The 18,398-nt window shown below is 35.1% G+C and overlaps 1 protein-coding gene across 12 annotated transcripts in view; it reads left to right on the forward strand.

Annotated features, from left to right (window-relative positions):
• LOC126297562 (formin-binding protein 1) overlaps positions 1 to 18,398 on the forward strand; it is a 336,009-nt gene that overhangs the window by 301,077 nt on the left and 16,534 nt on the right. For 3 of the 12 annotated variants that reach the window (XM_049988494.1, XM_049988496.1, XM_049988498.1), the window contains 3 exons: positions 538 to 771; positions 6,059 to 6,181; positions 10,800 to 10,957. In XM_049988494.1, coding sequence (XP_049844451.1) covers positions 538 to 771; positions 6,059 to 6,181; positions 10,800 to 10,957 — 515 coding nt within the window. The remainder of the gene's footprint in view (positions 1 to 537; positions 772 to 6,058; positions 6,182 to 10,799; positions 10,958 to 18,398) is intronic. The other 9 variants (XM_049988495.1, XM_049988499.1, XM_049988497.1 and 6 more) reach the window with 3 other exon arrangements.

The raw sequence follows: 18,398 nt of genomic DNA on the forward strand, positions 1-18,398 counted from the left end.
ACTGGATGGACTCTTTTTCCACATAAATATGCTTTCAGTTCTTCAGTGGCTTAAACTGGGATGGCTGTAGTCGTTTGTTGTGCTACCTGAAGGGATGTTCTGGGCTGATAATTGTTGCTTATTGACTACACATAGTTATAGAATGATTTCCCTAACACTGACATGAAGTCAAATTTCTTATGAGGGTACACAGTGTGTTTATGTAGTAATTATTATAAATGCACCATGTTTTCTTAATTATATTAAAGGTCAGTCATGTATTGATGCTAAGGGAGTTACTGCTGCTTAAATTTTTATCTTAAAACGCTGACTTTTATTTAAGATTTCATAAAACTCTAAATTATATTGGGTCTACAGTATATCAAATATTTATTCTGGTGCAGAAAACTACTTCAAACAGTTCACAAGTGATGGGTTTCTTACCCCTGTAAATAAAAGTTTTGTGTTCAAATAAATTGTGAAACTGAAACTAAGACTGTGAAATACTCCTGCAAATATTCACAAACTAAAGCCTTAAAAGCAATTTTTTTCCAACAGGGATGGACTAATGAAGATGAAAGGTGTTTATGAACAGAACCCAGCACTAGGTGATCCTATGTCGATAGAAGGTCAACTGAATGAAAGTGGTCACAAGCTGGATAAGCTGCGTCAGGAACTTCAGAAATACCAGATGTATCTGGAAGAAGCAAACAAGCCAGCAGTTAGCCCATCTGCACCTAGCAGAAGAAGTAAAAGTCATTACAATGGAGCACACTTACAGCAGAATCACAGGTACATGAAATGTATAGAAAACTAAAATAATTTTTTGCCATAAGTCAGAAATATGTGCATTATAAATTCATTTCAATGGTAGCTGTAATTTTATGCAATGCTATTGTATTTATTAAATCAAAGTTTTTACCAATGTTGGTATTCGGTTTATTATGGTTCTTTCAACCACTACAGCATATTTGTCACTATATTGGTTTAGACTTTAAACTTTCCTCCTTCCTCAAGAAATTCTTTCAGTACTCCTTTTTCAATGTGATAGGGTTCCACTTGAATGATCTCTTCTACAGGTGTAGAGCAGTTGTTAAATAGTTGCTTGTAACAAAATTAGTGATGTGCAGTAGCATGTGATTGGAAGGAATATTGCTTCTTACCCAGCCTATATTTGAACAAACTTGGGAACTGCTGTTTATCTATTAACACAAATGCCAATATAATGTTAAAGTTTGAATAAGCAGGATTTCTGGAAATAATGTTACATAGTATCGACATTGACTATGTAAATTCATTACATGTTAGAAAAAATGAGAAATTGTAAAATTCTCACAGTTTCTGACATTGGAGTTATCAAAAAATGCATCATGTACCTCCAAATCACCTGTTTCAAATGTGAATAGAAACACTGTCTTTTAGTTTCTGTGTTTCATAGTCAACTGTTCAAAATAGGTTTTTATATTTCCAAAATAAACATGTTAAATGCTATATTCAGTATCATTATTATTAAGTGTTTATTGTTTTATTATGCCATTTTAAACTGGGCTTTGAATGTGAGTGCACAAAATAATTTGTTACTCATAGCTGAAGATAATATTTTCAGTGTTACATGTTACTATATGTGTATGTGGTTGATAAACAATATTAATTTCATGAGACATTTCTCTGGCATCTGTCCCTGTCTGATGGCTTCAATAATGGTAGCACAGTATAACAGAAATAAGATTTTGTTGCATTTGTGTGTGTGCCATTTATGGAATTTTGTATAGCTTCATAGCAGTATAAAGTGAGCAAGGCCATGTAAGAATAAAATGCTTGTGGTTGTGAAATTCTGTATTTTGTTTAATGAATTTTCTCTTCTGTGAAAGCTGGTACAGTACTGTCCTTACGTAAATGAAAATTTGTGAATTTATAGTTTTGTATTGTTTTTATATGCTTGTGTATCTGAGAGCCTGATTCAGATATCAATAATGGTTTGTTTTTTTTTGAAAATGTGAAAGGGGTTATTGTAAGCAGATTCTGGCCTCAGGGTTGTTTGTTATTCAATTTTCTGATAAATATAACATGTTTATGGATATTGGTATATGTCCATAATTACACTGATTAATAATTCAGAGACTGAAAGTCCAATCTGTTTGTTACCAGAAAATACACACTACAGATAATTTCAGGCAGTTCTTGTGGGTGAATTCTTTGAATATGGGTGTGGATGACACACAATTAGTTTCACAGGTATTAGTGAAAATGGTTGGAGAGTCAATTATTTCTTTAGAAAGTCATTTCCATTTCTAACTTTTGGTTATGTATGGTATAAAATCTTTGCTTACTTGTGGTGCCTTCTTTTTTACATTCTGAAATAAACACACAGTTAAAGTAACATAGATGTGTGTGCAGGAAACTTGGAACATGTATTCTCTTCTACGGTTTACCACATTCATTGCACGATCTCTCAGTGAAGGATGACATGTATAACTTACTGTTGAAAGTCAGCCTCGTACTATTTCCGGACCCTACAGTTTCCTATTTGTTCAGTGGTAAAAAATTCGTGTTTGCCTTGTATCTAAAAAGCCATATAAAATAAACAGCCATAGATGTTAGCTGGAGAGAGATTTTTCTGGTAGATTTGTTTACTACTGACCCATAAATAACTTTTAGATATTTTTAATCATTTGTAACCAACTTTTTCATCAAAACTGTTAGTGTTAACATTTTTATGTTAATGTACCAGCTTTCATTATTCTGTTAGATGTCTGGGTACATAATTTTAAGATAGCTTTTTGGCTTTTCATCAGTTATGACAGAATTTTGAAAGGCAGCATATAAAGCTGTATAAATATTCATTTTATAAACTGAAATGCCTTTTTCTTGCTGCAATCTATATTTCTTCATGTTGTTCAGTATACATTGAAAGTGTATGTATGGGGTTTGAATCTTACCTGCTAGTTGGCATGTTCTTCACTACGAACACTTGGGTTTGAAGTCATATTTTGTGTGTGATTATATGAGTTTAGTGGACTTAGTCTTGCACTGAAGATGATCACACTTTGATTGAAATCAATATGCAATAACAAAAATATGTTTCAAACTTGTACAACCAATGCTGGAATTTCCCTTGTTTGCATTGAAAGGAAGACAAGATTTTATATGTGTACAAGATACAGGCATTTTGGTTAATAAGATATTGTGATTCATATGATGTTTTAAATTAGTGGCCAGTTTACCTCAGGAAGACAACTACTGTCAGAAAAATGTAATGAACAGATTTCATTGTTATGTAAACTTAGTGTACTGTAACAGAAGTGTTTACAATATGGAGGTACTGGTCAGCTTGCTTTCAAAGGGCTTTAATGTTTGTTAAAAGTGTCATGTCTGTTGTAATGGGATGTAGGACAACTACAAGAAGCCATTAGAGTAAAGATCATGGTGTGCTCCCTTCACCAAAGTTTATCTGATGTAGTTTGTATGTGTGGGTGTGAGATGTCATTTGAAAGAACCACTTTCTTGCCCTTTGATATTGTAAAATTGTATGATGCAATTGGCCCAGTTACAGTGACACACACAAAGCTGAGAAGTCAATTGATATGGAAACCTGCTTGTATGTATGAAATAATTTAAATTTTTTTTCTGATAGGTGGTTATCTTAGAGAAAAGAGCTACAGGAATAGCACATTCCCTTGTGTTGAATGTTCTTCCACAGTAGCATGTTTTTAAATCACAGATGGTGACATATACCAAGAGAAATAATAAATTGTACATCCTGAGATTCATGGATGGCAAGCTCTTCTGTAGCACAGTTAGTCTGATTTCACATTTATTGTTGCCTAAGTTTGTGAGGAGTTACTATGGACACATTTTTACCAGTCAAACAAATTGTTATGATATACAGTTATATTTCTGAGTAAAATTTGATAAATTTTTATTTTGGTCATCTCAGTTGCTTGAATATATAATTTCTTGCTACAGTGGTTACTGGTTTTGGGCCGACTTGCCCATTCTTAAACCACACATCTTGTTATCAACTGTAATTAATTACACTATCTACTGTTTCACAGATATATGGGCTGCCATATCATTGATCATATTTGTTGCTCACAGTTTGACTTTCTTGTATGAAGCAGTTCATGCCTTTTGACACCATTTTGTATAAATAATAACAAGGTGTGTGGTTTGAGAAAGGACAATTCAGTCCAAAACCAGTAACAACTGCCAGAAATAGTATATTGTTGCAGCTGAGATGAACAATATAAAAATTTCTGAAATTTTTCTCAATATTATACAGTTGTGGCCCTACCATTCTGAAGCAGCAAATCAGCAAACAATATTTCCATCCATAGTTTAATTTTATTAGAGATGAAGTTCAGTTGATCCATGTGACTAAAATAATTCATCATACCTTGTTAGGACAGTTTCAGATTTAAGAATGCATCTTGTCCTTCTTCTTCTTCTGGCCATTTTCAAAGTGATCCAACAGAATAAAGCCACAGCACTTCCTCCTATTCGTTCTGTCCTTTAAACATTTGTTGCAGAGGCTTTGATCAGCAATAAAGAGTATGCATGTTAAAGAAAGCACAACATTCCATGATTTGTCCAGGTTAAAACTGCTCCCCTTGTTAATTAGATTCTCCAGAAAAAGAATTTCAGCTGCATCTTTCACCTAGACAAATTTTGGAATTCAGCCCTTTCTGTAATGTACACACTCTTTGCCGCCATTCAGCTTCTCTGGCACTTTCATATCTGTGGTTTATTTGAATGACGGAATGAATACTGTGGAAAGTACTACAGCTTCAGTCTCTTGACTAACTCTGAAAGTGACTGAAATGTGTACATCTGCATTATTATTATTATTATTTTGATGATGATGATGATGATGATGATGATGATGATGATGATGATGATATTATTATTAAATTTAATGCGTCAGTTGAATTATCAATGAAAGTTGATGGACTTTTCATATTGTGAACAAATAATGTTCAGAGGTATAACCAATACAGCAAAAGTACACACAGAAAGGATTTTAAGCTGTTAACCACAAAGTTGTTAAATTCTATAAATTACACAGGCTAAAAAAAGAATCTGGGTCCCCCAAGTCTTGTTTCATTTTATTAACAACAAAAGGAACACAGATATGAGGGGATACTGGGTAATAGTTCCTAAACTATGACAACCTATTTGATGCTTCTGTGGTTCTTAGTACAAAAATACTGTCATATTTAAAAGCTTATGATTAGCATCACATAATATGACTTATTTATTGGAAAACTGATGACTCTCATGCCTTCGCACTGTCAGGAATGCAGAGTTCAGAATTTTCCTCTTGTGGTGTTAAATTTAATCTTTCCAGTATGATTTGCTGTTTAAGAGAATGTGCTATGCACTACATATTTGTGTATACTAACGTAGAACATTTCAAGCAATAGATAATCTCGTATAACTCTGGCTATGAACTTTTCAGTAGCATCAGTTAACATGCTGAAATATGTGTAAGCTGCTTTGCATGTAAGCATTTCTTATAATCTCACAAACTGCAGCATAAATAATGCTTGTTCATTGTTTAATTGAAGCTTAATGGGGTTTTCCTTTCTAAGGAAGCCGTTATCTTGTGTTAAAATATTTATTCCTTTTCAGTCATATAAACATCGTGCTTATTATATTTATGATTTCTGGTATGCCAATGTTTTTGTAGTAAAAATGTTTAATAAGACTTTGCATTATACGTGATAATGCTGTTAACAGTGATAGAAAGTGAAAAAGCTTTGTTTTAGTGGAATTATGTGTAGGGACTTGTGTTAATGAATATAACTTACATAAGTTTACTTTTTCATGGATATGTATAAATAGTTCATATTTTTCACCACATAGATATCCATAACATATTTCCTGTTGTTATATTCTTGCTGCATTTTTAGTCCGAGTTACTTAATAAGTTTCTTAATGCTCCCCGAACTACAATATCCGTGCAGGTCAGATTTTGGAGTCTCTACTATTTCTACATGAAACGGTTAATGTTAGTGATAGCTGCAATGCGTAATAGTCTTCATATGAAACTGATGAAGTTGGCATGTCCTATACACAGAAATAGTGGCGGCTCAGGGGGAGAAGAGGATTCTCTGAGTCGGTCAGCATCCGACTCAAGTGTTTCCAACCCTACTCTAAACCACAAACACTCAGCTCCTGGAACGCCACTGCCATCCCATGGGTGCGTGACTTGGTCTTTTTAAAATTTGAAGTAAAGCCTTATTGTTTAGTTGCATATAGTACTCCTCTAGTATTACACAATGGCATGCTATTACTACAAAATACTTGACCACACACCTCTACAGTGTGTGGAGTTCTTTTCCTTTGAGGAGTACACAGCATTTATTATGTATGTGAATGCTGTTGTTTTCATAGTTTATCAACTTTGTAGTGAGATATAATTTTGTTTTGAGGTGCAATAACTAAAAAAATAATTGTTTGGGCCACAGATTTTGTTGTGTTAATTTTGCACTACATTAACAAAGTACATGTAAGTTCTAGTTTTACTGATGTAGTAGAATCAAGGTAGCACAAGTGAAAGTATCAAATGTGAATAATAGCAGGCACAAAAGCTGTACTCAGCGATGTGAGAATTGAGATCTTTGTAGTATGCTTTGCACATGCTTAAAACAGTAATGCTCTGTTAGGACCACATAGTCATTGTTTGAAAATGTCAGTTGAAGAGAACAAATGTGCAATGTTGGAGGTGGGTGAGTAGAGGGTGGGGAGCAGTGGGGGGGGGGGGGGGGGGGGAGAGGAGGAGGAGGAGGAGGCGGAGGCAGTGGCAGTGGCTTATTCAGAATGCAATGCAGGAGGAGAGCACAGGCTTAAGCTATATGGCAACAGTAAAACTTCTAGGGACAGCCCTCCTTCCCCCTTACTTCCAACAACAGAGCCCTTAACATTTGGAACATGGCAAAGGTATTTGCTGTTAATGCTGGTAAGAAATTACTAATGTTACATTTTGCAGACGAAAGTTAATGGGAATTTTATGGAGAGATCAAAGAAGATGTACTAAAGGCATACAAGGATTGCAGAGAGAGAGCTAGAAAAATGAGAAAGTTTAAATAACTTCGTGCTTAAATAAGGCAGAAATATGAAGAAGAGAAGATGTGAGAGGGAGGGGAATGAAAAGAGGGGCAGATTACATGATAATGGAGTGATAGAACAGTAAATATGTAGGGGTTGAACCTATGAAGGGTGTGAGGTGTCAGAGATTTGAAGGTAGTAATACAGAGCCTAGATGAAAGTTAGAAGTTGAGAATGGAGGTGGATGGGCAGAGAAACACTGGGGAATCAGTGAGTTGAGTTAAAGTGAGTAGAACCATTTTATAGGGCAGGATCATGTGTAGTGGAAAAGAACCACACTAAAGGAGGTTGTATTATAAAATGAGGGTAATGTAGCGGGGCAATGTACGTGCCTTAATGATCAGAAGTACTTCATATCACCACAGACTGAAGTTAGTACAAATCATACTCGATTTACAATACATACTTTTACATTTCCTTGACGTCAGTAATCCCTTAGAACCCCTCCTTATTTCTTATGATCATTATCAAATTATCACACTTGTATTTCTTCAGAAATTTCCTTCTCTTTCGATACTTCTTAAGTTGTTATTTTAGTATTTTATTTCTGTGGCAGTTACTCACATTACTGTTACTCTTCCAGCTGACTCTACATCTTGGCTCAGATCCCTCCCTTCTCATTTCCACCCCAATCTCTTGTGATTTCCATAAATTATTATAGTCACAATCATTTTGTTGCTGTTATTTTTGTCACTAGTGTAATTGTTTGTGGAATTTTGAGCTTTACTATCATAGTATAACATTTCAAAGTTTTACTCCTGATTTGTCCAATTATATTTACTAATCTATTTTCTGATCTACCACAAGTGGGGACACGGTGGTTACAGACACTGGACTCAAGATAGATAGGGCTAAAATCCCTCTCTGGCCATTCAGCTATAAGTAGTTGTGATTTCCCTAAATAACATGACCTCACATAATCTCTTATTATGCTGGCATTCCAAAATTTCCTTTGTTCTCAGACTTCTGCCATTCCATTTACTGCTACTAGTTGATGTGCTGATCCAACAGTTGAGGATAGCCTTTCCTTTACTAACCTGCATTATCTCGCTTCATCCTCTTGAATTCAGAAGAAAAGAGCAAAGAGATTTGAAAAGTCTCAGTGGTGTATACTGATGTACCATGACCATGTTAAGAGTATGGCTTTTGGTCTTTTTTCTTATTCATATTTGAAAGTTTCATATTGTTTACTTAACTATATGTTGAATTTTACTGTTATTATGTAAATTTTGTTGAGTTGCTGACCTTAGAAACTACTTACCTTTCCCAGTTTCATTATTGCAATTTTTTTACTGTTGTTTGTGGTGGTGGTGGTGGTGGTGGTGGTGGTGGTGCATGCTGCTATAGTGGCAGTGTATGGTGACAATGGAGTCACTAGGTAATTTTTTAATACTGCTGATGATGTGTGTTGGGTAGTTACGTAGTGCGGGGAACAAACAAGTTTAAAATAAACAAATCAAAATAATTTGCAGAAATTTTACGTTTTTTTATGAAACTACGGGGAGTCACGAAATTTGCACCAATCTTGTCACAGAATATTGCAGATACTAAGTCGAAGGATCGTTTAAGCTGTGATCTTGATCTGATTGATAGTAGGATCCTTTACTTACGAGTTATCAGTCCAGCACACAGTTTTACTGTACCAAAAAGTTTGAAATCAGGGTGAAAATTCATTCCAGAAACAGTCACTCAGGCCATGACTAAAACATTTCTCTGCAGTATCCTTTCGTCTAAGAGTGCTAGCCCTGCCAGGTGTGCAGGAGAACTTATGTGAAGTTCAGAAGTTAGGAGAAAAGTAAAGGAGTGAGGGCAGGTCATCAGTCATTTATGGACAGCCAGTCAGTAGATAAATTACCTACAAAAGGCAAATGTAGTGGGTTCACATCCTGGCCTGACACAAGTTGTAATCCTTCGTGAAGTTTGGTATCATGCTGTTTTAAACACCACAAAAAGTGTGTTCAGTGGACTAACTGTGGACATTTAGATAGAGCCAAAGAGGAACAATAATACCGGTGACTAAAACTTTTGAAACCATGAGACTGTTACAATTTATTACAGGGTGTAAAATGTGTGACAGTGTTGAAAGGATTAATCACCTAGTCACAAGCTGCTACAACAGTTCTAAAATTGTGCATGTTCGTGAAGAATTAGTTAATTTCTTGCACTGTGCATGTTCAACAATCAGTTTGGAGCATAGGTTATGGGTAATCTTTTAAAGCAGCAGAAAAGGTTAAATACTTACTCCGAACATCATAATTGCTGCATCTTCTGTACTTTCATTTCAGCACTGAGATGTATTGAAATACAGTACGTAATGTTAGGATGACGATATCCACTGTAAGTTTAGGGGAAGTAATTGTAATAACTTACAGAATTTGTGAACAGATCACCTGTAATGACAGTATCATCTTCAGTTCCCTGCCACAACCATCTATTCTGCATAAAGTAGTTATCCAGTTTGCCTCTTCTCCATTTCCACAGATTACATGACTATTATTGCAGTTTTTCTACCCTTTTTTCATGTTTCGTCTTGTGTTATTGGGTGTATTATCAGATACAATTGCACATTACTGTTGTCGTTTTGCTAGTACCATCCTTCTGTTCAGACAGGCACAAGCTCATTGTCATGTATGGCATTCATTTCTATTTGATGGATAAATAAAATTGTTTGTCTTTACTTTTTAAATTGTTTATTAAACATACTTAATGGTTTCGGCAGTTAATTATATTTTTCCCCACACTGCCACAATTATCATTGACCATTTGCATGTAGTAACAGAATCTATGTGAGTAAACTCTGTGATGTGAAACTGAGCAGCCTGATATGGTTGTTAAGACACAGGACACACATTTGACAGAAGCAGAGTTCAGATATCTATTAGGTCATCCTGATTTATTATGGTTTCTTTAAATTACTTCAGCCAAATACCACTATACTTTCTTCAAACAGCCTTTAACAAATTTCCTTTCAAATCCTTACTCAACTGAGCTAGTACTCCATGTTTATAATGAATAGACTGTCAGTGAAAGACTGAACTCTTAATTTTTCTTTTTCATCTGTAACAATAAAGTTTACTGTACTAGTAGCTTCTTTTGAAGGTTGACTTTTTTCCGCCTTCAGTTGATTGAGAGTAAGTATTCAGACTGGCAGATGTTTGGAGCTGCCTGTGTGTGTGTGTGTGTGTGTGTGTGTGTGTGTGTGTGTGTGTGTGTGTGTGTGTGTGTGTGTGTGTGTTTTTGTGTTTTTGTGTTTTTGTTTTATGCTTTACAAGTTCAGCTTTATAGCAGATCTTAGCTTGCAACTATAGCTCATTCTTACTCTGCCTCATCTAAGGCTTTTTTCAGATGTTTGCTTCATCCATACAGTATCAGTAAGTTTCTATGCCTGTGTACAATATTCTGTAGTGAGTAATGTTTAGTGTGCAGGACTGTTGTAGAAAACTCTTTCTGTGTTGTGTAGTGTAGCACTATTCAACTTGCATGTAATTCTAAACAATCGTTGTGGAAGACAGCTCTCTTTTCAGTCATTGAGGTTTCATCAACATACAGTGGTGGAAGTTTAGCATTCAGAACATTGAAAAATATAGCTTTTTGTTCCATGAGGTGCTCCATTTAAGTAGTAACTCTGAAGATTCTCTATTCCCTTAGAACTGTAAATAGCTTAACTTCTGACTTATGGCATTATTCGTCATTGTTTAACCAACATTTAGCTCCTCAAACAGCCCTGAGTCTGGACTTGGGACCTCTCACACGAGTTTGCCTGACTCTGACAATGAGCACGGAGATAACGATCCTGCCCCTGGAGATTACTGTGATGGAGACTTGCTGCCTGCTCTGGGAGTATGTAGAGCTCTTTATCCTTTTGAAGGTTTGTATTCTCTCTTCAGTCAATGTTAATATTGTAGTGTAAGTTAAAAATCTATATTTGTATTTCTGTAATAGTTTTTCCATGTCAGATAAAAAATTGTGTAACTTTTACTCAAGAGAGAGAACCTTATTCTCCGTGTTAAAAAGAGAGGAGGAGGAGGAGGAGGAGGAGGAGGAGAAGGAGAAGGAGAGATGTTACGGCAAAAAGAGAATTGTTCACAAAATAACATTGAAACTATATTTTAAGTAACCCCCTTTGCTGCTTGAAGTAATGTGTAGCCTAGCATTTGAAATGAATAACTGTGCCTTAGCAGCAGCATCTAGTGACAAACTTAAATTCAAGTAGGTCATATGATGTCACGACGATAGCCATTTGTGTCATTATTTTCTTGAGACTGATGCTACTTTTCATTGTTATGTCTATTTCAAATGCATTGGGAGTTTTGTTAAAGTTTTAAGAAACAAGCTTTTTATGTGGGTCAGTATGACAAAAACATGTAAAGAATTGGAAGAAGCTGTTCAATACCAAGCTATCGTGGTACATGAGAAATTCTTAATCCTATTAGGAGGCCAATGCCAGCAAAACATTTTTCAGTCATGACACCATACTGGTTGTGACCGGGATAAATTCTTCATGCAGGTGAACCACAGAAATTTTATCATCTGCTTTATTTTTATTAGTGCTGGGGTGACAGTTGATCTAACATCAAAGTTTGTTTGTCATTGTGCATACAATTATGCAACTATTACTCATTCATTTTTTATTTTATCAAAGAAAACATTGTTACTAATGAATATATTTGAAAACAATCAAATCATTATTTTCAGCAGCTCAATTACAACTCTAGGTATCATTTTAAATAAATTTGTTTATTGTTTAAGTCACATTAATGGTATAATATGGCTATCTAAAGGTTTTGTAATTCATGACATTGCTGCCATTGTCACTTGCTTTGCAGTGTTATTCTTAAATATTGTAAAGGTCTGAATAGAGTAAGCAGGTTTAAATGGGTGTAGGTTGCAATAGTTACACATAAAGAGGCTTACACAGGATAGACTTACATGAACTACATCAAATCAGTCTTCAGAGTGAAGACTGCTACAACAGCAACATTAACTGTAGCTGAAGATGGTATGTGTAAATCACATGTTACAGATTGTTCACAGGTGCTGAGCATGTCATTTTAAAGGTAAACATCAGTATACCATAGAAATTGGTACAACTCTGCCAGTAATGGATTATATCAAATAGGATTTGGTGAAATTCATAATTTAACATGATAGATTGTTCAGCATGGTATGTTTGAGTCATAAAAGATTTAATTGTAATGATAACCAGTAATTTAATCCAAAGTCAGTAGTATATTTTCATTGATTAAGTTATAACATTAAGGAGCAATTTCGCTGTGGTAAACTAGTCTTCTTCAGCACTGTAGGCAAGTAGAAATTCCACATTGATAGACTTTAAGCAGTGACATCAGTGACAATTACTTTTCTGTGACCAAAAATGTATCATATGTGGCAGATGACAGCTTACACATAGCCCAGAATATCCGACAGAAGGTTCACTGTAACCAGCTAAGGGAATGAATTTGGCTACAAGAATGACTGTCAGGAAGCACTAATATTTACTGTAGTGTTGTTCAGATAGCAGCAGTTGTCAGTGCTGTGAATTTGCCAGATGAAATACATCAGCACCATAAATTCTGTGAGCACTGGATTTATTGTAGCTCAGAATCTGTGAGAAAATTGGGCAGCATTGTTTGACCATTTGGAGTAATGCTAAGTGTCATTAACATCTTTAAACAGAAAAAGCAGCTGAGTTTCTGTGCAGTCTGACAGAAGTAAATTGTAGCATTAAATATTTAGTCATCAATAGTGATGATGATTTCCATTGCAAAAGTTGGGGGAATCATAGTTGGGGGTGTATGCTCGTTGGAGTTACTGATGATCATACTGTTATTTCTCTAGAATCCAAACTGATCTTCCGCGAGGTCAGCTCCTACCAGTTTCTCCATTCTTCTTCTTCTTCTTCTTCTTCTTCTTCTTCTTCTGTGAAGAATTTGTGTTTGTGCTTTGCAACTGTGACTTAATTAAACTGACAGCTTAGTAATATTCACACATATCAGCAACTGATTTCTTTGGAATAGGAATTATTACATTCTTCTTAAAAGTGCAAGGTTATTTTGCATGTCTCATACATCTTGCACTCCAGATAGAAGAGTTTGTCATGGCTGGCTTTCCCAAGGGTATCAGTAGTTCTGACAAAATGTTATGTGCTCCTGGGACCTTCTTTCGACTGAGGTCTTTCAGTGCTCTGTCAAATTATTTTTACAGAGTCATATCTCCCATCTCATCCTTATTTACATCCTCTGCCAATTCTATAATATTGCCCTCAAGTACATCTCCCTTGCATAGACTGTCTACATACTCTTACTCCCCCCTCACTCCATGAACCATGCACCTTGCTGTTGGTGGGTAGGCTTGCATACCTTAGTGATACAGCTAGCCATACTGTAGGTGGAGCCACAATAGAGGAGTATCTGTTCAGAGGCCAGACAAATGTGTGGTTCCTAAAGAGAGGCAGTAGCCTTTTCAGTAGTTGCATGGACAACAGTCTTGATGACAGACTGATCTGGTCTTATAACATCAACCAAAACAACCTTGCTGTGCTGCTTCTGTGTACAGCTGAAAGGAAGGGGAAACATGTAGTAATAATTTTTCTCAAGGTCATTGAGCTCTACTGTACAGTTAAATGATCAAGGAATCCTCCTTGGTAAAATATTCCAGAGATAAAATAATCCCCACTCGGATTGCCAGGTGAGGACTACTCAGGAGGACGTCATCTTCAGAAAAAACAAAACTGCCATTCTGTGGATCAGAGTGTGGAATGTCAATCCCTTAGTCATGGAGGTAGGTTAGAAAATTTAAAAAGGGATATTGATAAATTAAAGTTAGATGTAGAGGAAATCAGTGAAATTTGGTGACAAGAGAAACAGGACTTCTGACGATGTGAATACAGGCTTATGAATACAAAACCAAATAGTGGTAGTGCAGGAGTAGGTTTATTGATGAATAAGAAAATAGGTATGCAGGTAAACCACTGTGAAAAGTTTACATTCCAACTAGCTCCACAGATGATGAAGAGATTGAGGATATGCATGATGACATAAAGGAAATTATTCAGGTAGTTAAGGAAGATGGAAAATCTAATAGCGATGTGGGGCTGGAATTCGATAGTAGGAAAAGGAAGAGAAGAAAAAATAGAAGATAAATATGGACTGGGGGAAAGAAATGAAAGAGGAAGGTGCTTGATAGAATTTTGCACAGAGCATAAGTTAATCATCACTAACACTTAGTTTAAGTATCATGAAAGGAGATTATACACATGGAAGAAACCTGGAGACACAGAAAGCTTTCAGATTGATTATATAATGGTAAGATGGAGATTTTGGAGTCAGATTTCAAATTGTAAGACATTTCCAGAGGCAGATGTGGACACTGACCACAATTTATTGGTTATGAACTGTAGTTTAAAAATGAAGAAATAGCAAAAAGGTAGGAAATTAAGGAGAACCCCATGTTGTCGAGTAGTGGAGTTTTCACTTCAAATAAAATCAGAAGTCATTTTAGTTTTAGTAGTGGTTGTCATTAATTATTTAGGCTATTGTTATCATTGTAAAATAAAAGTAGGTTAGAAATAGAAAAGTTCTATGGGAGTTGAAACCAGAAGTAACCAGACTGATTAAAAAAAGCTCTTATCGTAGTTTTTGAAAGATTATTAGTAATGTTTATTTATAACCACACTGAAGTGTAAAGGGTTCAACAGGCATCAGAATGACAAGATGGTATAAAAATGGTCAAGATTACAAAAAAAGGATGGAATTACCCCCATACATAATAGTTAAAGTTTAACATGTGGTCACAGACAGCTAATATTTGAGTTCTTATTATGTATAGAAGGTGCACATTGATGACTCCTAGAAATTAATAATATTTGCATATTTATTAAACTTTGATTAAAACAGTTACCAAAGATGCTGAAAGACTGTGGAGATATGAAAGTTCTCATATTGTGAGTGACCACAATAAAGTCATTTTCAGGGGTCCAACTGAATTTACAGAGATTAGAAACTGGAATTTTTTTCTTATAGAAAATTTCACTGACGAGCTTAAGCTATCACAAAGTGGAGAAAGCATGCAGGACCATGACTAAAGCTACAAATTTGTAATTAAAAAGGAATACACTGTTGGTAGATAACAGTTGTTTTGTATTAGGAAACAATGAAAAGCTATACCTTACAGGGAACAATCACATCTTTCTTGGCAAGTTCAGCTAATACAAAGTTGTCAGGGTTATAGTTGAGACTTTGCCAGAAAGTGATAAGTCACATTCATCAAAATAGCACACCGTTTCAATGAGCTTACACAGCTGGAAACCCAAGAACTTTTGTATCAGTTACTTTGAAAAACAGTACAGTAGTTCTGATTCACCTGACAATTAAATGGATAGATCAAGTAGTGGTGATGTTGATAATGTGGACACAATTTGTCAAAGAATTGCAGGGAAGGAAAATAATAAAAATTCTGAATGAAACAACAGTTGATCAGAACTTGTCAGCACTTCAACAGGGCATTACTAAATACTGTTCAGTTTAATATATAACACTTACTGCTGAGAAACAGTATCAAACAAGTGTGGAGGAGAAGGGTTTGATCATTCAATTACGGGGGGAAAAAAAAAACACCCGAAAGAAAATGTGAATGTCCGGACCCAACTGCTACAACAGAAAATAATCTAAGAAAAAAATTATATGGCTGTTGAAGACCACTTCAGTTTTGAAAGTGTAAGAAACACATGAGGTGGTCATGACCTGCATTAATGTAGGAATTGAGGTTAAAGAAAACATCAGTAAATCTCGGAAAACCTTTGTGAAATTATTGGTATCAATTACTTAAACTACTAAATAATGCAAGAATGAAGCCTAACTTGAGTGGTAAATTGTGGGAAACAGCAGCAATAGTAAAAAACCAAGTGAGCAGCAACGCAAGATATTTAAAAAATGCAGTTGGAAAACTGAAACAGAATTCTCAACTGGTTATAGTTGGAGAAGAGGCAGTAAATGACAAGAGGCTATATTTAGACTGTTTTGGTAACAGCTAAAAAAAAAAAAACCTTATATGCCAGTAAAAGAATAATGGCCTAAATGTATAGGCTTTTTACAACTTTGACGTCAGTTGTCAATCGGTCAGTTAGTTATGTGTTTCATTGATCAATAGCACAAAAAAAACTGTTATGATGTGGAATGTGTCAACTGCACAAGAGATGCACACAGGAAACATGGTTTTGTTTGCTTGTTTGTTTACATTACAGTGTTACACCTTAATATTTCTATTGTCTATCTCATTCCCTTAAATGGCACAAAATGCGTATATTATATCTCCAGATTTATTTATTCATATTCAAGAATTCATCTATGGTATAGGAGGAGTTGTGAAGGAGGCATGATTTCAATTTCTTTTCGAAACTATTACTGCTGTCTGTCAGACATTTTATTTCATCTGGTAATTTATCAAAAAGTTTTATAGCAGTATATTTTATCCCTTTCTGTGCCAAAGATAGGTTAAGTAAAGGATAGTGTATGTCTTTCTTTTTTGTGGTATTGTAATCATGACTGTTGATTTTAAACTGGTCCATGTTGTTGAGAAAAAGTTTCATTAATGAGTAAATGAACTGTGAAGCAGCTGTAAGAATTCCTAACCTTATAAAGAGATGCCTAAAAGATGTGTGACTATTAACCCCCACACATTATTCTAACTACTTTCTTTTGAGCAGTGAATACCTTTTGCCTAAGTGTTGAGTTGCCCCAGAATATTATTCCATATGACATCAGAGAGTGGAAGTATACAAAGTATGTTAGCTTACTAATTTCTACATCCTCAAAATTGGCAATTATTCTAATTGCAAAAGTTGCTGAACCTAGTCACTTTAGGAGATCCAAAGTATGAATTTTCTAATTAAGATTCTCATCTATATGTACACCCAAAAACTTAATATGCTCTACCCTGGCTACTGACCTCTTTTGATCTGTTATATTTATTCAAGGAATTATACTTTTTGCTGCAGAAAATTGGATGTACTGTGTTTTTTCAAAGTTCAGAGCAAGCCCATTTGCAGAAAACCAATTAATAGCTTTTCCAAAGACTTTATTTTTATCATTTTCTATGGGACTTTCTTTAACTGGATTAATAATTATGCTTGTATCATCAGCAACCAGTGTCAGTTCAGCATCTTGTTTCACATGAGAAGGGAGGTCAGGTCATTCACATATATCAAGAACAAGAGGGGGGACCCATGATTGAACCTTGTGGAACACCTAATGTAATTTCACCCCAGTTAGATGAAGTGGCAAACTCCATTGAATCACTTGAAGCATTATAAAGAGACATTATGCTTCCTGTTCTGTAGGTATCACTTAAACCACTCATATGCTGTTCCATTTGTACCATTGAATTGTAACTTCTGTAACATAATGCCATGGTTCACACAATCAAATGCTTTGGATAAGTCACAGAATATTCCTACTGGTGACATTTTACTATTTAAAGAATCTGTTATGTGGACAGTGAAATGGTATATTGCTGTCTCAGTGGAACGTCATTTCTGAAATCCGAACTGTGATTTACTAAGTATCCCATTACTGTTGAGGTGGCTAACCACTCTTGAGAACATTACTTTCTCAAAGATTTTTGAAAATGCTGTAAGCAAGTATACTGGCAGGTAGTTATTGACATTCGTGGTTTCCCTCTTTTTGTAGAGAGGCCCGACAATGGCATATTTTAACTTGTCTGGAAAAATATCCTGAGTCAGTGATGCATTACATATGTGACTCAAAACATCAGCTGTAATAGCTCCACATTGTTTTAATAACTTGTTGGAGATGTCATCTACTCTAACAGAACATTTATTTTTCAAAGATTTAATAATTTTCCTTTTTTCACAAGAGGTTGTTAGATGAAACTTAATCTAATTAAAATTTTTCAAAACTGACTCTTCCATGTACTGCCTGGCTTTTCTTTTGAACTATTTTAACCAATTTTTTTCTCCTATACTTAAGAAGTGATTGCTAAATACATTGGCTACCTGTGTGCTGTTGGTTAAGATGGTCTCATTCTCTTTAACAGTAATACTCCCTACCCCAGTGGTTACTTTTCCTGTCTCTCTTCTAACAACATTCCATATTGATTTGATTTTATTGCTGGAGTTGTTAATTTCTTCTCCAACATACATATTTCTTGATTTCCTTACAACTTTTCTCAGTATGTTACAATAATTTTTATAGTGTAAAATTACTTCTTGATCTTTACTAGTTCTTGCTGTCTCACAGTTTTCTTTTTCTTTCTGAAGACACTTTAATACTTGTAGTAATCCAAGGTTTCTT

This window comes from Schistocerca gregaria, chromosome X (genome assembly GCF_023897955.1).
Source record: "Schistocerca gregaria isolate iqSchGreg1 chromosome X, iqSchGreg1.2, whole genome shotgun sequence".
Classification (NCBI taxonomy): domain Eukaryota; kingdom Metazoa; phylum Arthropoda; class Insecta; order Orthoptera; family Acrididae; genus Schistocerca; species Schistocerca gregaria.